The sequence below is a fragment of the Lissotriton vulgaris genome, chromosome 4_1, assembly GCF_964263255.1.
Source record: "Lissotriton vulgaris chromosome 4_1, aLisVul1.2, whole genome shotgun sequence".
Lineage (NCBI taxonomy): Eukaryota > Metazoa > Chordata > Amphibia > Caudata > Salamandridae > Lissotriton > Lissotriton vulgaris.
The window spans coordinates 52,299,316-52,319,664 of NC_141691.1; the positions used below are offsets into that span (position 1 = coordinate 52,299,316).

Consider the following 20,349-nt stretch of genomic DNA (forward strand, 5'->3'; position numbering starts at 1 on the left):
TCCACAGAAGGTAAGGATACACTCCGTAGGAGTGCACTTTGTATGAGTGGAGTGTGACTGGAGTGTGCCGATCCACTGGGTCAAGAAGCCGACAGAGGGTAAGGATGCCCTCCGCAGGTGTGCACATTGTATAAGTGGAGTGTGACTGGAGTGTGCCGATCCACTGGGGCAAGAAGCCGACAGAGGGTAAGGATATGCTCCGCAGGTGTGCACATTGTATGAGTGGAGTGTGACTGGAGTCGCCGATCCACTGGGGCAAGAAGCCGACTGAGGGTAAGGATGCACTCTGCAGGTGTGCACATTATATGAGTGGAGAGTGACAGGAGTGTGCCAATCCACTGGGGCAAGAAGCCAACAGAGGGTAAGGATGTGCTCCGCAGGTGTGCACATTGTATGAGTGAAGTGTGAGTGGAGTCGCCGATCCACTGGGTCAAGAAGCCGACAGAGGGTAAGGATGCCCTCCGCAGGTGTGCACATTGTATAAGTGGAGTGTGACTGGAGTGCGCCGATCCACTGGGGCAAGAAGCCGACAGAGGGTAAGGATATGCTCCTTAGGTGTGCACATTGTATGAGTGGAGTGTGACTGGAGTCGCCGATCCACTGTGGCAAGAAGCTGACTGAGGGTAAGGATATGCTCCTCAGGTGTGCACATTGTATGAGTGGAGTGTAACTAGAGTGTGCCAATCCACTGGGGCAAGAAGCCGATAGAGGGTAAAGATGCGCTCCGCAGGTGTGCACATTGTATGAGTGGAGTGTGACTGGAGTGCGCCAATCCACTGGGGCAAGAAGCCGACAGAGGGTAAGGATGCACTCCGCAGGTGTGCACATTGTATGAGTGGAGTGTAACTGGAGTGTGCGGATCCACTGGGGCAAGAAGCCGACAGAGGGTAAGGATGCACTCCGCAGGCGTGCACATTGTATGAGTGGAGTGTGACTGGAGTGTGCCGATCCACTGGGGAAAGAAGCAGACAGAGGGTAAGGATGCCCTCCGCAGGTGTGCACATTATATAAGTGGAGTGTGACTGAGTAAGCCGATCCACTGGGGCAAGAAGCGGACAGAGGGTAAGGATATGCTCCACAGGTGTGCACATTGTATGAGTGGAGTGTAACTGGAGTGTGCCGATCCACTGGGGCAAGAAGCCGACAGAGGGTAAGGATGCCCTCCGCAGGTGTGCACATTGTATAAGTGGAGTGTGACTGAGTGCGCCGATCCACTGGGGCAAGAAGCCGACAGAGGGTAAGGATGCACTCCGCAGGTGTGCACATTGTATGAGTGGAGTGTAACTGGAGTGTGCCAATCCACTGGGGCAAGAAGCTGACAGAGGGTAAGGATGTGCTCCGCAGGTGTGCACATTGTACGAGTGGAGTGTGACTGGAGTGCGCCGATCTACTGGGGCAGAAACTGACAGAGGGTAAGGATGTGCTCCGCAGGCGTGCACATTGTATAATTGAAGTGTGACTGGAGTGTGCCGATCCACTGGGGCAAGAAGCCGACAGAGGGTAAGGATGCACTCCGCAGGCATGCACATTGTATGAGTGGAGTGGGAATGGAGTCGCCGATCCATTGGGGCAAGAAGCCGACAGAGGGTAAGGATTCGCTCCGCAGGTGTGCACATTGTATGAGTGGAGTGTGGACTGGAAAGCGGGTACTCACAGACCTTTAGGTACCGGTGGGCAACCCTGTTTTTATTGTGAGTTTTAAAAATTATCCACTATTTTATTAATTGTTTAAAGGTTTAAAGTTTGGGAAATTGTCTTCCGATAAGTTATTCCTATAATCATCATCATCATCATCATCATCATCATCATCATCAATAATCGTCATCATCATCTAATAAAAATAAGCTCAAGGTATTTTGGGTTCCAAGCTACGAGAGCCATTGGGGGTGAGTCAGGGCCGGCTCGAGACTTCAGTGGCACACCTCAGAATTTGACGATGAGAGTGTGACATTGTGTCTTGATTCAGGTGACATGAACGAAGGTGAGGGGGGAGACAGATCAGTTCTACAGGTAAACCGTGGTCTAATCCAGAGGCCCTACAGTCAGATCCGTGTCGCGGATATGTCAGGGAATGTTAAGGCGGATTTCGGATCCCCTTTTACACTGATAGGAGTGAATGATTGGAAGAAGTTTCAGTACTTCATATTAAAAATAACCATTGTCCAGCCAGTAGCATATGGTGGTAAATTCATAGAGGGCCTGGGAGAATTTGATTCAACTGTGTTTTATGAAGGCAACAGGAGTCCAGTCACAGTGTATGTGGCATAAATGGGCCTTCTTTATTGGGCTGGTTCGAGCAAAGAAACTTAGAGACAATATTTGATCCCAATAATTCTGACCAAGTTTTGTTGTATGGTAGTGCACTACTCAGACTGTGAAGAAAGGTTTTCCTCAAGTGTTTGCAGAAGCTTTAGGAAAATGTAAGGAATTCAAACACAAAGTTCAACATAGACCTGGCCCTGTTCCGATAGTGCCTAAGGTTAGAAGGGTACCTTTGACTGCCAGAGTTGAATTACACAAAGAAGTGGATAAATTGTGTTTTTGAAACATAACAGAACCCACTTAGTGTTTAGACTGCCTGTTGCCTGTGGTTTCAACACACAAAGCCAACAGGTCCCTGAGAATGTGTGTGGATCTCAGCAATGTAGATTCTAGGATTTGAGTTGGCAGACTCACGCTTCTGAATATTACTGAAATGTTGTCATTGATCACAGAAGGAAAAGTATTTGCAACTTTTGACTTGGCTTTGGCCTATCACCAGGTAGTTTTGCATGAGGAGTTTCGTCATCTTCCCTCCTTTGTCACTCTAGAAGGTACATGTTGTTTCAAATAAGTGCCTTTTAGATTGCGCTCCACATTGGCTGTGTTACAGCATTTAATGGAAATTTTGGGAGGCAAAAATGGGGAGAACTATTTTCAGGATGACTTGTTGATGACATTAAATTAACTTAAATTGAATTAAATTAAATGAAAATTTAATAAAGCTCGACAATCACCCTTGGGTATCTAGGTGCTAGGCGGACTATAAAGCTAAGAGGATTCGGAAGAAAGACAGTTATTTGCGGAAGAGCCAGGTTTTTAGATGTTTGCTAAAGTCCAACAGATTTGTCTTAATTTTAGGGTACTGTTGGAAGAGAGTTCCTCAGCCGAGATGTGCAAACAATGAAGTCTCTCCCACCCCAATTGGCTTTTTTAAATCTGGCGATTATAAGATTTCCCGCTTGTGGATGAGCGTAGAGGACGAGAAGGAATGTAGTGTTGAAAACGCTGAATCAGATAGTCTGGGCCGACAGCTTGTTGAGCTCTGAAGGAAATACATAGTGCCTTAAATTGAATACTTTTATCAATAGGGAGCCAGTGTAGTTGAATCAGTGCTTGGGAAGCTGGTTTATGTTTTGGAATGCCCAGTAGTAGCCGTGCCGCTGCATTCTGTAGTGTTTGTAGTTTTTGAAGAAAACACTTTTGGATACTGATGAAGAGAGCGTTGCCATAGTCTACTTTGGAGGAGATTAGAGTGACTACCCTCTTCTGTAGACTTGCTGGGATGTAAGGTAACACTTTCCTTAGAGTTTTCAGGATGAAAAAGCATGAGAAAGTGATATGATGTATCTGTCCTTCAAAGGATAAGTTAGTGTCAATGATTACCACAAGGTTTTTTTGCTTTGTCACTGGGGGTAGGCCGAATCCCTAATTCCTGGGGCTACCAGTTGTTGGACCAGAAATATGGATTGTTGCCAAAAAGCATAACCTCAGTCTTTGAAGAGTTCAGTTTCAGACTGTTGCTGCTCATCAACTTCCCGATATAGAGCATGCAATCGTGAAACGAGCTGCGGTGTCCCCAGGATTGTTTGTGATAGATACAACAATCTGCGAGTCATCTGCGTAAGAAACTAATAAGAAGCCAAATGATCTGATCAGGGCTGCAAGTGGGGTCACATAAAGGTTGAACAGAGTGGGGCTCAAAGACGAGCCCTGGGGGACCCCGCAGGGCAATGAAAAGGGTGGTGAGGTCAAATCACCAAGAGAGATTGTCTGGATACGGTCTTCCAAAAAAGAAGAAATTAATTTAAGAACGTTAGCTTTGATTCCTATGGTTTCAAGGCGGCTAATTAGGAGAGCTTGGTTGACCGTATCAAATGCGGCTGAAAGATCCAAAAGGATCAGAGCCGCATTGCCTCTGCTATCTATGGTTTTGCTGCTTTCTTCCGTGGCTGTGATCAGTGCCGACTCTGTACTATGGTGAGTGCAAAAAACGAATTGTGTAGAGTCCGGACACTTGGATTTCTCTAGGAAGGTGTTCAGTTCCTTATTAACAAATTTTTCAACCAGTTTAGCAGGGAATGATAAACGAGTGATAGGTCGGTAGTTATTGGGGTCATCCATATCTAGATGGGTCTTTTTTAATAATGGCAAAATAGTGCCAGTCTTTTGAATAATATCCTACTTCGAATAAGTTGTTAAAAATGGTCGTAAGGTGAGTGGCTATCACTCTCGGGACCAGTTGAATAATTCTAGAAGGACAGGGGTCCAATAGAGAGCCTGATTTGATCTGTGTCAGCGTCATTTGTGTCTGATCGACCGTCAGCGGCCCAAAGCTAGATAGTGTGGAGACATTATGAGCACCCTTAGGAGATCTACGATTTATGTCATCAGTTTGATTGAAGTCTCGGAGAGAGTCATAGACAGATTTAACTTTATCTTGAAAGTGAAGTGCTAACTTATTGCAAAATTGTTGGTTTGTGTTTGGGTTCTTAGAGTCTGGAAGTTTTGATAACTTTTTGACTGTTGCAAAAAGCTCCTTAGAGGAGTTTATAGCTCCTTCGATTTTGGCTACAAAGTATTCCTTTTTTGCTATAAGAATCTTCTTTTCATAAGTCAGCAACTTGATTTTATAAGACTCTTTATAAGCAGTTGATAGGTGGGGAGAACAAAGTTAGCTTTGATAAAATTGTGGCTGAGGTTTTATCTACATTGGAAGAAAGAGGTGTAATGTTGAGAGCAGTTTGGGGCATCAAGTGTTGAGCATTTAGGCATAAAGGGTCTGAGAGTTTGATGTAGGCCATAGTGGAGGGTCCTGCAGCTAATAGCAAGGACAAACTGAGATCATTCGTAGGTCTTATGGAGCTTTGCTCACGTTTTATCTTTAAATGTGCGGAAAAAAGTGCGGGCTATGTATGTGTTAACGAAGAAGCGAGAGAGGTTTGTGTGGAGCAAAGAATGCATGAATGAGTTCAACCAAATCAAGACTGAGATAGCCGATGTCATTTCACTTAAGCCGTTTGATACTGGTGGCCCTAGTAGAATGGTCGCGGATGCTAGACAGTTCGAATTGGGATCAGTTGAATTTAAAGGAGAAAGGTTAAGGACCAAGGAGTTGTGTTTGTGAGTCATAGTCTAAACAGTCCTGAACCATCATATTCTATGGTGGAGCGGGCGGGGGGGTCAACTAGCAGTGGGGGGGGGGGGCGGGGTTCAGTTTTTTCTTATATTATTTGTGGTGGTCTGATTTTACCATTCTTGCAGACCATAAACCATCAAAGAGGCTAGTAAAGCAACTCCCAGGATAGCCAAGTGGGAATTCAGGTTGCATAAATTTAATTATCACTTGCAATACATACCTGAAGTACACAACATCATGGCTGATTGTTTATGTTGATTACCTTTGTATAGTGTAACTAGAAGCAGGATATTGATGAGGATGAAGAAATTGTGGTTAGTCATGTTACATTTGTACCTAAAACTGCCATAACAGAGGTTCATTGGCCCTCTGCGTTGGGGCGAGATGAACCCTCGTAGAAAATGAGGAATAATGTGAGTAAGGGTTGGCCAGACTTAAACTTTTCCATTGCTGAAGTTGATGCATCCGAACATATTTTATGGTCCTCTCAGAAGACTGTATGTGCTGGTAGTACCCATGTCCTTACGGAGTGGAGTAGTAGAACTTGGCCATGAAGGACATATCAGAATGCATTCTTTGAAATGAAGAATAAGGGAGTTATTCTGGTGGCCTGGACTGGATTGGATTGATAGATTGTAATTTTCCTGTTACAGAATGTCCTAATTTATGTTGTGAATATGTTAGCCTAATGTGTCTAACCAATATGCAGTTACAGCCTATTATTCATGTGCTGCAACCCACTGAGCTATTTTTGTAATATGCAAGCTTCAGTTGGATAGAATTGTTTCTGTAATGGTTAAGCTTTTGTCTTATTTTTGCCTTCTAAGTTAGAAGACTTGCTGTAGTACATTGCCTTCTATCTGTTAGGTTCCCATTATTGATATTTTTGTATACTTTCCTATAAGAGAGAGAAGCTTGTCTATGACAGACAGATTTCTGATGCTGACATTTGCTCTGTAGCTCCAATGTCTCATGGTACAGTTTCCCCCCCCCTCCCTTATGAGCATATGCCCTGGAGTAGCAGAGTGGCCTTGAGGGGTGATAACAGTGTTGCCTTCGCAGGTGCAGATGCCTCATGTATGAGTTCATTGTTCACCCTCTGCTGAGCCCAGTACTTTTCCAGTCTGGGCGTGGTTTTACTCTGCCATGCTATGTGATAATGTATTGCTGTGATGAGAGGAGTCAGTCCTCTCGATGCACTCCCTGGGGTGTAGACCTGACAGGGCCCATCTGCAGGTAAATATTATGGGCAATAAAATATATTTCTAATTCTTCTCCACTGCCTGGCTGGCTTATTATATGAGAATGATAGATGAGTGAGGTAAGTCGCGCAGGTGGATTTGAGCCACTCTTATCAGGATGGTCAATTGATTTGTAAGGGAATGAATGATCAGCGCTGCAAATGACAAAACACAGGTTTCTGTGCCAAGTCGGATAGAATCTGTTCCAGTCCCTGATAAAGCTTGGTCTAAACTGGCTATTGACATACTTGCTCTGTTGAGTCGTTATAGTGGTGAAATGAAGTATGATAGTAGCCATTGACTACTATTCTCCGTGGCCGTAAGTGAATTTGGTGTGTAGCGTAACCTTGGCCAAGGTTATAGAATTTCTATAACATTTATTTTTCACGAAACAATTGGTATCAAAGGACGTACTTTTTGTACAGTCTGAGCATCAAGCACGTTACCACATCTTTGTATTATCCTAGAAGCAATGGGTTAATGGAGAGGTGTCACAAAGTTGTCAAAGAAAATATTCAATTACCCATGAAAAGTTGTTTACATTGGATACGAGAATTGAAACATCTATGGGCTATTCCCATGAGTCCAAGCTCAAATACTAAGATTTCTCCTTTTATATTATTGAGAGGGAAGTTGCATGTACTAAAAGAATAGATCATGCATGGACAAGAAGGATTTGCCAGAGGAACTGATACAAAAGCACAAGTAAAACACGAGGAAGCTGAATACAAGAAACTGAATGTGAATGTGGGTGACATATATGGTTAGGGTCAAGTTAGCACAAAGTCACAGGGAAAATGGTTCACGTTTCTCTTTACCTATGAAGGTGGTACAGGTGATGAAGAACGCTCTGAGATTAGAGAATGGATTGTGTTTGAGCAAAGTTGTTGATTGTGTCGAGTGGTGAGTCGAGTTCAGTGAAGTCAAGTCTGTGAATCCAGATGAAAGAGTGTTTGGGAGGTCGTCTGTCAATAATATTGGGGCATATTATCAAGAACGGCATTAAAATTATCGCTGGTTTAGCGCAGAAAACTGCAGCTAAAGCGGCGATAATGGGCTTGATAATATGCCCTGGAGAATTCCAATAGAAGCCCAGGTTCACACCAGAACATGGACTTCTATTGGAATTCTCAACGGCATATTATCAAGCCCATTATCGCCGCTTTAGCGGCAGTTTTCTGCCTCTAAACCAGCTATAATTTTAACGCCTTTTCTTGATAATATGCCCCATCCTTCCTAATAGATTACGTGTTCTGTATGATGAAATGTTTATTCTTTCCTTCCTTTTACATTGTTTATGTGTTTGATGTTTTAGTATGTTTAGTTTTGACTACTACATCAGATTTTATGGGGAAGATGTGTTGGATCTTGCCGGGTCATTTACCATAGAGTGTTAATTTAGAATATTTGATGTATTTGACTATGTTAGAATGTTATTATTCAACTGTGTGGGTAGTTGCTGCATTTCTGTTGTATGTGGTAGCCACATTAATGGATGCTGATATAAAACCGTCAAACGAAACTGAAAATGTGGCAGTAGTGCTCAAAAACAATGTAAAAGGCATTAATATATACAAGTAAGTAAAAAAATTAAAAACAGAGATCTTGTTTCCGGGCCAGAGAGGACCTGGCCAACCAGTTCGGGATGAACTGTTCCCATGGTGGGCGGGGTCAAGACGGATTTGCATATGGCTGGGTTTAAAATGGAATGGCATGGAGAGCAAAAAAAATGAAAGATTTAGGCCCAGATCCTTGTACTGGAGTGAATGCTTGACATTGTTCAACATTCTGTCCATCAATTGTTCTTTTTGCATTTGTCACCCCGAGTGGGACGAGTAGGCCCAGACATGGGTTCCGTGCTCTCCATAAAAATGGAGTTAAGCCGCCTGGCTGATGAGGGCTGAAATCCCGAAACTGGTCCTAGGATGCTTGTTTGCGGTCCAGGGACAACCTGGCCTGGCAGTTCGGGCTGACCTTTCCCATGGGGAGTGGGGTCAAGACTGATGTGCATATGGCTGGGTTCAAACTGGAAGTGCAAGGGGCGATTGATTTAGGTCCAGATCTTTGTACTGGGGTGAATGTTCAACCTTCTCTCCATCAATTGTTCTTTTTGCAATCATTCAGGAAGACCGCAGACATGTTTCTAGCCTCCCAAAAGATATTCAGAATTGAACCTAGCCTACACTCTGTGGATTTAAACTTGGTAGACGCAGATATTCTGGACTGCATTTCCTGAACTCTTGTGGCACATTTATTCTACAAATCTGTGACAAGAATATGCTCACATCAGTGAAAGAAAGATGATGATTATTTACTGGGGGATTGGAGGGGGGTGCTGCACCTATGTCCTATGTAAGTGTGGCAGGTTGTGCTCAGACGTGAGTCCCTTGCTCACTTTGCCACTGGATTCAAGCAAGCTGGGCTGAAGACGGCTGGAATGCCAGAAACCGGTCCTCGGAAGCTTGTTTCCGATCCAGGGAAGACATGGCTTGGCAGTTCGGGTTGGACTGTTCCCATGAGGCACAAGGTCAGACTGATTTGCATATAGCCATGTCTGAACTGGGGTGGCGGAGTGGGCTAAAGAACGGTGATGGATTAAACCCAGATCTATTGACTGGGTGTGAGTGTTTGGTTGATTCGGATTTTCCGTCCATTACCACCTCGTTTTGTACCGCTTTTGGCCGCCATAAGTGTGGCAGGGTATGCTCAGACGTGAGTCCCTTGCTCACTTTGCCACTGGATTCAAGCAAGCCGGGCTGAAGACGGCTGGAATGCCAGAAACCGGTCCTCGGAAGCTTGTTTCCGGTCCAGGGAAGACATGGCTTGGCAGTTCGGGCTGGACTGTTCCCATGAGGCACAGGGTCAGACTGATTTGCATATAGCCATGTCTGAACTGGGGTGGCGGAGTGGGCTAAAGAACGGTGATGGATTAAACCCAAATCTTTTGACTGGGGGCGAGTGTTTGATTGATTTGGATGATCCGTCCATCACCACCCCCTTTTGTACCGCACCTATGTCCACAGCATAACAGCAGTGATTGTTCTGGATGCTGTGTGACCAAGACAGGGAATGTCTTGCCGCTGTGATGTCAAACTGCAGCAGTTGCTCTCCTTGGGCATACTTTTGGGCCCACGCATCTTACGATTCTTCATCTACTGGGGTGCCAGGTTGTTTCCACTTCTCAGTTGCTCGGATGTAACACTGCCGGAAGCTGCCCAGCTGGGAGCGATGCAGGGAACCTCTAAGTGTAGACTAGCTTAGGCTGCTTTTGAACATAGATTAGATATGCAGGCCAGACAGAAAGCAAAGCATTTCCATAATCACTCATGGAATTTGTCACAGGCCAGCCACCGTACTATGGGGCTTATTTATGAGAGGCTTGCCCCACTGGAGCATCACTTGTTTTTACGCTTAGGCGGCGCAAGCCTCTCAGTCATATCTATGAGGCGAGGCGAAGCCACTCTGCATGGTTTGCGAGGTCTCACACATATGGAGTCACACGTCACTGTGTTGCCTTCCTCTTTGCCAGAGAGGCGCTCCATGGGTGGTGCAGTGGGTTTCCCCACGCAGCACGCATGGATTTTGACGCTTCCTTAGATTTACAAGAGCATGTAACCTGGGACAGCACCAAAACCTAACACCTCCCCAGAGCGGGTGTAACAAGGAGAAATATTTTTGTTTCTCCTCGTTTTTTCCTCTTTCCGTGTGTACTGCATTCTGCAGCACACAGAAGAAAATGAGGAGAATGCCTCTCTGGATTGTGTTTGTGCAGGAAGGTGCCCCTCCTGCACCAAAACAATCCTGCATGTAATGGAGGCGCACGTGCACCGTGGTGCACGGATGCCTGCGTTGACGCTGAGCAGAAAAATGTGTTGTGTCGCAGGAGAAAGGACAGGAATGCACCGTACGAGATAGACACAGTGCATTCCTGCCCTTTCACAGTGGCTCGGGCAGCACAGCAAGAAGACTTGGGCGCTGCCCGATGCCAATTTCTCATGAATGAGGCCCTATGTTCCATGGTACAAATACATGTATTAACTTTCTCCAGCTTTCAGAGATCGACAAACCCTCATCTAGGACACTATGGTGAGATCAGGTTCCCAGAAAAAGTTTAATTAAAAAGTGAGGTTGATTCCAAACAAGGTTGGTGGCAGAGAATGGGGTGGGATAGGTAAGTCAATGATGGCCCCCGGAGCATTGCCTATAGACTCGGTGGAGTTCCGTTTCAGCAGCTGGGACTCATCCTTTTTGTCCAGTGGTGGAGACTGCTGGACCCTGTGAACCACTCTTGGGCGGATCACAAGCATCTGTTCCAGGTGCCAGGGCGGAGAGATTGTGCCCGCGTTAACCCAACCATGGGCCGCCCGCCCGTTGTTCCGGCCAGCGTCCTGGGTGGGGAGGTGGGTGTTTAGCTTTTGTTTCAGATCTTCCTATTAAACATTTTCGGATTTGTAAAACAATAGAATGCAGAATCATCTTTCATCGGTTCAAGATAAACAAAGCCGGAGGCAGTCTCATAGACCGCCTTTAGACCCTTGCGGGTAGTCACGCTTAACAAACACTGATTGTAAATCCACTTTTGATGATTGATTGATTGATTGATTGATTGATTGATTGATTGATTGATTGATAGAGAATGGCATTAGGGCAATAAGATCTTAGAATGGTCCACCTTGACCTGAGAAGTATTGCAAAACATGCACAGACCATATCTAAACATTTCAACACAACATTAAAGCAACCTCCATCCCACCAGGACCTTGAGGGAAGTCCATGTTGGAGGAAGAAGAAGGAAGGGGGTGGGGCTGATCCAGGATGCTGAAGTCAGAGAGAGGAGGGGGATTGCACCAGTCACAGGGAACTAAGGACCAGGGGCGGGGCCCGGGAGAACCTTTTCTGGAGAACTGTGGTAAATCATGATGTCGGGAGGGGATGGATGGGGAGCGACTTCTGTTCCCCTGTGGTAGAATCCTTACCCTCTTCAGTCAAACAGAGAAATTCCAATTTAGAAAGGCAGTCAATTGCGGTTGCCATCAGGGGCCACATTTCTTTTCATGATGGGGATATTTGTGAGTCATCTGTTCTAGAGCAGGCAATAGCATAAACCATGATGCAATCAGAGGATATTCTAACATTTTCCAAAATGACACAATAAAATGCTTGGCTGCTCCTGCCGCCATGTGATGAATGAACGCCCAATTGGTAGGCGTCACGCCCTCAATATCAGGTGGTCAAATTACCAGGATCCGCGTGCTAAGGTCAGCGGGTGCGGGTTGTCCCAGTGTCCCTTTGATGTGTCCATGAAAATCTTTCAACAATGTTTGAATGATATTCAGGACCACCAGATGTGTATGAGTGTGCCAGTTGCCTGGTTACAGGGGACTTGGGTGTCACAGGGTACATCCGGCTAACCCTATCAGATTCAGGTACCATTGACACATCGCCTTCCAGGCGGATCCTCTCTGCGGGATGCTCCCGTGTGATTTGGGGATATCCGCCATAAGTACTCCCATCTTTAGTCTGGGAATCTCGCCCCTAGTTTGTGTTCCCCTCAGGTCTCAAATGGTGTTAAGTAAGTGGCTTGGATTCTTGGGTTGTAGAACAGACCCTATAGATAAGGCCTCTGAGGGGGGGTCAGGGTTTTGCACAGGGTGACAGGTCTCATTGCTACAAGAGTGTGTGGGGGCATGTCCAGCTTTCAAGGGACCTCTATGAATCTACTCTAATTGCTGCAGCTCCTCCCTCCTCACTTTGCTCTGCTTTGTCATCTCTTCCAGAGCCCGATGGGTTCCTGACCACACAGAACATCAGCATCATCTGCTTTTCCATCTTGTTGGTGATTATTTGTGCCCTGGCTCTGCTCCGCATTGAAAGGTAAGAGCAGGAACCTCTCCCCTTTTGTTTTAACTGCAGTCTCTGTCCTCTGCCAGCAGGTGGCGCTGAGATACACCAGGAGAGACATAGTACCGGTGCCTTCCACCACTCCCCTATGCTCTTCCCAGTGCTTAATTGGTAAAAAATAAAGTAAGTGCCAGCGCCCTCCTCATGGGGCCTCTGCACACTATGTCACCCACAACTACTAACCAAGTGTGACAGTTCAGACTATTCCAGGCCTCGAAAGCTATAAATTTAGTATGGGCGGCAGATATTAGCATTTTTTATGTATAATGAATTAGTAAACAACTGTTGTTGTGCTCACTGTAAATCAGAAAAACAGCGCCACCATGTGGCAGACTCTCATAAGTGCAGGTGCTGCCAATTAAGTGTCGGTACTGAGCACCTGAAACCACCAGCTCAAATGAAGTACTGGCTCTTCCTCCGCAAACTCTGCAAGCCAAGCTCCTGCGCCTGCTCCGCTGTGAGCACTGTATCAAGCCGCTACTCCGGCTTCTCCTGTAGGGCAGTGGCACAGATTTTCTGTCTTCACCCAAGGCCTCTCGGAAGCTTTTGCGGTGCCCCGGTCACAAACTTCAAGTGAGGCCCCTCCCTGCTTCTCATACAGTGACCTTTGTGGAAGGGTAAGGTGTATGTCCATCATTGAGTCATTGGTCACTGATCATTGGGGAAAACAACATCTCAAAGAAAGACAACTTTGTACCGGAGCTAAAGGCTCTTCCACAAGTGTACTATCAATGGTGGATTGTAACTGACATTCATCCAGTAACCGTGCACGACATGGGATAGGATTTAAAGACACCTTTAGATAGAATGGCTCCCCCAAAAAATAGTTGAGGTTGGGTCCAGCACCGTGGCAACAGTGCAAGCTTCCCTCACGGACACTTAGCAAGTCTATCACTGCCAGAAACAATGGAACCCTCACTAGCAGACAAAACAAGTGCAACAGCAGCACTGCAAGCTTCCCTCGCAGACACTTAACAAGAGCATCAGTGCCAGAAACAATGGAACCCTCACTAGCAGACAAAACAAGTGCTGCAGCATCGCAAGCTTCCCTCACAGACAGTAAACAAGTGCATCAGTGCCAGAAACAATGCAACCCTCACTAGCGGTCAAAACAAGTGCAACAGCAGCATTGCAAGCTTCCCTGGCAGACACTTAACAAGTGCATCAGTGCCAGAAACAATGGAACCCTCACTAGCAGACAAAACAAGTGCAGCAGCAGCATTGCAAGCTTCCCTCACAGACACTTATCGTGCATTAGTGCCAGAGACAATGGAACCCGCACTAGCAGACAGAACAAGTGCAGCAGCAGCACCGCAAGCTTCCCCCACAGACACTAAACAAGTGCATCAGTGCCAGAAACAATGGAGCCCTCACTAGCAGACACAACAACTGCAGCAGCTGCAGCTTTGCAAGATTCCCTCACAGACACTAAACAATTGCATCAGCACCAGAAACAATGGAACCCTCACTAGCAGAAGGAACAAGGCAGCAGCAGCAGCACCACAAGCTTCCCTCGCAGACACTAAACAAGTGCATTAGTGCCAGAAACAATGGAACCCTCACTAGCAGACAGAACAAGTGCAGGAGCAGCATCACAAGCTTCCCTCACAGACACTTATCAATTGCATTAGTGCCAGAAACAATGGAACCCTGACTAGCAGACAGAACAAGTGCAGCGGCATCGCAAGCTTCCCTCACAAACACTTATCAAGAGCATCAGTGCCAGAAACAATGGGACGCTCACTAGTGGATAGAATAAGTGCTGCAGCACCACAAGCTTCCCTCACAGACACTTAACAATAGCATCCCAGAACAATGGAAGGGAGCAATTATCATACCGATCTATAAAAAAGGTGATCGGTCTCTCCTGGCTAATTATAGGCCAATAAGTTTGATTGCCACTATCCAAAAAGTGATAGGGAAGATGGTGGTAAACAAACTTATGGACTGGGTGCATGAGAATAATTCCCTCTCCCCTTACCAGGCAGGTTTCCGGAGGGCTACTAGCACCGTGGATCAGGTGTTTCGTTTCACTATGCTGCGGTGGGGGACGGTACTTCTTGGCAGGGGCAGCCTGTACGTCACCTTTGTCGACTTACGGGCTGCCTTTGACCTCGTCCCTAGGAGCAAGCTTTGGACAGTCTTAAATAAAATAGGTATCCCAGCAGAACTGCTCACCCTAATCATGAGGTTGCACGAGAGCAATTTTGCCAAAGTCCAGTGGGGTTTGAATGGACAATCTTCCGTCGACTTTCCAGTCGAACGGGGGGTTCGTCAAGGTTGGGCAATGGCACCCTTGCTTTTTCCATTATTTATTAACGGAATCGTCAGCAGGATGCTAGATGTTAGTGTAGATGCACCTTCGTTAGCAGGCCTTAGGGTCCCCATCCTGATGTTCGCTGACGATACGTTAATTATGTCTAAGACCCCTTCTGGGCTACAACGTGCCTTAAATATCTTTGATGGGTTCTGCTTGGAGCATGGTCTCGAAGTTAATGTTGGTAAGACCAAGCTGATGGCTTTTTCCTCAGGATGTAAACCTCGCCCTAGGATATACCTGAATAACATCGAGCTTGAGGTAGTTAGGGAGTTTACCTACCTGGGGGTACAGATAGCAAATAGCCAAGGTTGGTCCCATCACATAGACAAAGCGGTCTTGAAACACCAGCAAATTTCAGGGGCACTATGGGTGGAGCATAAAAAATCAAAAACAAAACCCATAAAACCTGTCCTTGCCGTATATGATGCCAAGGCAATGGGATCGGCCCTATACGGGGCAGAGCTGTGGGGTTTTGAAAGGCTTATTTCCCTACAGATAGCAGAGAACAAGTTTTTCAGGGGAATTACGGGACTTCCCCAGAGCACCCCACTAATCCCGCTTAGGGTTGACCTTGGAAGAAGATCTGTTAGCGATCGAGCTCGATTGCGTCCCATCTTATATTGGAGACGTCTTTGGACCACCCCCGAGATCAAGCACTATGCAGAAGGGTTTTTGGCAATAATTAAAGTTGACACCTTCCATAAAATATCATGGTTGAAAAATTTAAGGGCTATGTTAGGTGAACTTGGCCTCCTCAACCTTTGGGATAATCCCGCGGGGGAAGTTTTCCCAAGTAAAGATACCCTCAAGAGTTTATATTGGGATTGGATAGATGGTAGGCTCTGGAGGGGTACAAAATCTGATTCGATGGGGGGTCGTTTTCTGGAAATTTAACCATCTCCTGTGTTAGAACAGTATTGGGACAGTATAACTGTCCCTATGGATAGGAAGTTATTTTTCCAGTTGAGATCTGGTTCCCTCCCCTGAGATATCTAACAGGCAGGTGGAAGAGTTCGAACACCTTGTGTTGCCCGGCGTGTGGGCAGCCAATGAAAGCATTGGCCACTTCCTATTTGTTTGTAATGCCTACGCCACCCCAAGGAGGGTATGGTTAGCTCCTGTGTGCAAGAACCTTGGGACATCTAGTGGTGTTGAGGCAATGAGAATCATCTGTACCTCCACTGATGAGCCTATTGTTCTGGGTATAGCTAAGTATTTGGGGTGGGCCTGGTCCATTAGGCAGAGGGCCCTTTCTACAAAAGTGACTTGATCCCTGTTTTAAATATGTGCTAATTTTTATACTGATTAAGCTTGCACAACTGTTTTAAAAATATGTATTTGTATAAATGTGATTTAAATATTTAATTGTGATGTGTTTAAATGTATGTTGTGCTTTTATGAGTATATACCTCGAATAAAGCTTTTTCTACCTACCTACCTACTTAACAATAGCATCAGTGCTTGCAATCATGGAACCCTCACTAGCAGACAGAACAAATGCAGCAGCAGCACCGCAATCTTTCCTCACAGACACTTAACAAGTGCATCAGTGCTAACAGCAATGGAACCCTCACTAGCAGACAAATCAAGTGCAGTAGCAGTACCGCAAGCTTCCCTCCCAGACACTTAACAAGTGCATCAGTGCTAGAAATAATTGAACCCTCACTAGCAGACAAAACAAGTGCAGCAGCGCAAGCTTCCCTCGCAGACACTTAACAATCACATTAGTGCCAGAAACAATGGAACCCTCACTAGCGGACAAAACAAGTGCAAGAGCAGCAGCAGCACTGCAAGCTTCCCTTGCAGACACTTAAAAAGTACATTAGTGCTAGAAACAATGTGACCCTCACTAGCAGACAATACAAGTGCAGCAGCAGCACCGCAAGCTTCCCTCAGAGACACTAAACAAGTGCATCAGTGCTAACGATAATGGAACCCTCACTAGCGGAAAGAACAAGTGCAGCAGCAGCAGCGCAAGCTTCCCTCACAAACACTTAACAAGAGCATTAGTGCCAATAACAATGGAACCCTCACTAGCGGACAGAACAAGTGCAGCAGCAGCATTGCAAGCTTCCCTGGCAAACACTTAGCAAGAGCATCAATGCCAGCGACAATAGAATGGAACCCTCACTAGCAGACAGAACAAGTGCAGCAGCAGCAGGACCGCAAGCTTCCCTCAAGCTTTCCTCACAGACACTAAACAAGTGCATTAGTGCCAGTAACAATGGGACCCTCACTAGCAGACAGAACAAGTGCAGCAGCAGCAGCGCAAGCTTCCCTCACAGACACTTAACAAGTTAAATAGTGCCAGAAACAATCGAACCCTCACTAGCGGACAGAACAAGTGCAGCAGCAGCAGCAGCACCGCAAGCTTCCCTCACAGAAACTAAACAAGTGCATCAGTGCCAGAAACAATGGAACCCTCACTATCAGACAGAAAAAGTGCAACAGCAGCAGCATCAGCACCTCAAGCTTCCCTCACAGACGCTTAACAAGAGCATCAGTGCTAACAACCATGGAACTCTCACTAGCAGACAGAACAAGTGCAGCTGCAGCACCGCAAGCTTCCCTCTCAGACATATAACAAGTACAGGTAAATGCGCCTTCAAGGGATTTATTTCAATACTTCTTTTTACTCTTTTAGTTCACCATTCAAGGCAAGCTAGCAAACAAGATCTGTAGTAATCTTTTATAGTAGAACCGCATGAAGAGAGCCGTACGTCTTCTAGTCAGCAAGACTGACGGTTCTCTTCATGCGGTTCTACTATAAAAGCTTACTACAGATAAAGGCTGTTGGAGTTCTGAGGCATACCCTGACTCTCCAGAGTATATATAACTGAAGTCTTTCTCTACTAAGGAGTGGTAGAACAATTATCATTACTCACTCCGTGACTTGCTGCATGAGACATTACAGACTCAATCATGAAGCATCTAGTACTTTCCTCATAAACCTAAATAAGCTGCTCAACATTCTGAAAGAGCTACAAAGGGGTCAACTGTTTTTAACGTTTACAGTCCTGAAGATGGTCCTATTGACGAAAGCATAAGGACCGAAACGTCGACAAATACACTTCTTTCTTAAATATCATTTGTTCTATATGAAAATGTGTACACAATTGTTACAGTGAAGAGGTTAATTATTGTAAAAACTTGTTTCCTTCTTGTTTCATTGTGAGTCAAACCTAGAAGTACCCTATATTAATTCTCAATATAAAATAATTTTTATACTTACACACATGTTCGGATATATTTGTCTATGATTAGATCTTGTGTTCTCATTTTGCGAATAAGGGAACAATCTAAGTAAGTTTATATTCTATGAAAAGAAATTACAAAATGAAATAACATTGCAAGCAATATTTGCTAGCTTGCCTTGAATGGTGAACTAAAAGAGTAAAAACAAGTATTGAAATAAATCCCTTGAAGGCTCATTTACCTGTTCATTTGAATCTGCCCAAGCCGTCAGGGGTATATTGGGTCTCCCATTTCATTAGATAACTTAACGAGTACAGCAGTGCCAGTACCAATGGAACCCTCACTAGCAGACAAACTAAATGCAGCAGCAGCAGCACCGCAAGCTTCCCTCGCAGACACTTAAAAACACAGCAGCAGTCACCACCGCTGCCTCAAATTGTGCATGCCTAGACCATGATTGCCACCATACACAACGCTCTCTCACTGTGCATACTCCGTGCTGCATCCCAAGTGGTACACACAGATGACTCTACAGATCTAGTAGCAAGCACATTTTGTAACTATACACTAGTTTTTGGCACTGCCTCAGAGTTACAATTTCTTGTAAATCTGTGGCAGTGTCAAAAAGTCAAGCCATGAATGTTGCTGGGAACGCCCTCAGCAACACCCATTGCACGCCCCTTTAAACAGAAAACTGCGTTAAAGAAAACGATGTTTACAAGAAGTAAGTCTTTATTAAGTCCAGCAAAGTGCGTTACTCAACAAACGTCACAGCGGGTCTTCTTCAGGATCGTGGGGTGAAAGGTGGACAGCCTAAAATGGGCACAATGATTCATAGACTCAATGAGGTGTGTTTCAAAAGGTGAAGGGAATGTTGCTAATTACAAGAAGGTTGGTCAAAGTGACGCACCAAATGCAGTGGTGAAATATGGAGCAGGCTCCTGTGCCATGGAACTTCACAAAAAGTGACGTTCCGGTAGCGCAAGTGGCCTCACTCCACAAACGGCACACCTTACCGCCAAAGAACACTTCACAGGCAGTGCTGGCACAAAAACCCTTCACAAGGGCCGGGAACCACAGAAAGGTAGAATGGGCTAACTGAGCTCTGGCAAGAAGTAGCCCTGCCCTAAGGCTCACTGACTGTCCCTTGCCTACCAGGGTTGTCCAGAATACTCTCTCGCCCTCGCCACCATCTTGAAACATTCAATCCCGCCGGTGTCGCTAAAAAGTGGAATCAATGCAAACAACACTTGTGTGGTCACTGTGTAAGCTTAGGGCTGCCAGGAGGTAATGCTGCAAGGGAATAAATGAAACAATTACAAAATGGAAAATATATAAGGAACATAAGATAGAGGTACTGAGGTACAGAGAGGCAGTGGAAAAGCTGAAAAGAAAGACAGATAGACATATCAGAACATAGAGATGAGGACAGCCACAGAATTGAATGCGAGGCTTCGAGATATATCTGAATACACCCAGATGTGAGATGAGACAATGAGAAAAAGAGTCACAGCTGTTTCACTTCCAGTAGTTTGCTTGTTTTGCAGTTTTCCTCCATCACCACATTTGAAGTAACTTTGCTGCTTTTCCTCCTTTTACAGAATCTGGGTCATCATCCTCCCGCGGGTGCCCAACCCGGGCAAGAACTTTGAGGAGCTTTTCATCACCCATAACGGCAACTTCTCAGTAAGACATTGGAGCATTTCCTACCAATAACTGTTCTCAGAAATCCACAATACCTGCTCCTAGTGGAAACCCTAGTTGTACCCGAGCTCTGCGGTGTCTCTAAACATCCTAGGAGTTGGCTTTGTCCAAGTTCATAGGATCATAGTTTAGCAAAGTCTAATCTAGCAATGGCAACATTCAGCACCTGGACTTAGCACAATCAGAGGGGAGCAAAGTCAGGGATTACCAGTTAAAATGCTTAACTGCACCTGAGCAACTTAGCAATGTTAGAGCTGAGCACTACAAAGGCTTATAAATGTAGGGGCTGAGTAATGCCAAGGCTCAGCAACGTCAAAGGCTTGTAGTGCAAGAGCTTAGCAGTGTAAGAACTTAGCAGTGCAACGTGTTAGCACAGCCACAGCTCACCAATAGATGAAATTACTATGATACAGCTTACCAAAGTCAGAGTTTGGCCAAGAAGAGTTTAGCAAAAATTAGTTTAGCAGTGGGAAAGATTAGCAAAGGTAAAGTTTAGGAAAGTCAAATCTTAGCTCTGTCAGAGGTCAGCAGTGCCAGAGTTCGGTCTAGTAACACATTAGTCAGTTTAGCAGTGAGATAGTTTTGTGGTG

The 20,349-nt window shown here is 45.5% G+C and overlaps 1 protein-coding gene across 1 annotated transcript in view; it reads left to right on the forward strand.

The window, feature by feature from the left end:
- The window catches only part of IL2RG (interleukin 2 receptor subunit gamma), a 185,760-nt gene that overhangs the window by 141,880 nt on the left and 23,531 nt on the right, over window positions 1-20,349 (forward strand). The window contains exons 6-7 of the mRNA XM_086918287.1: window positions 12,417-12,513; window positions 19,657-19,741. Of these exons, the coding sequence (XP_086774413.1) occupies window positions 12,417-12,513; window positions 19,657-19,741 (182 nt within the window). The remainder of the gene's footprint in view (window positions 1-12,416; window positions 12,514-19,656; window positions 19,742-20,349) is intronic.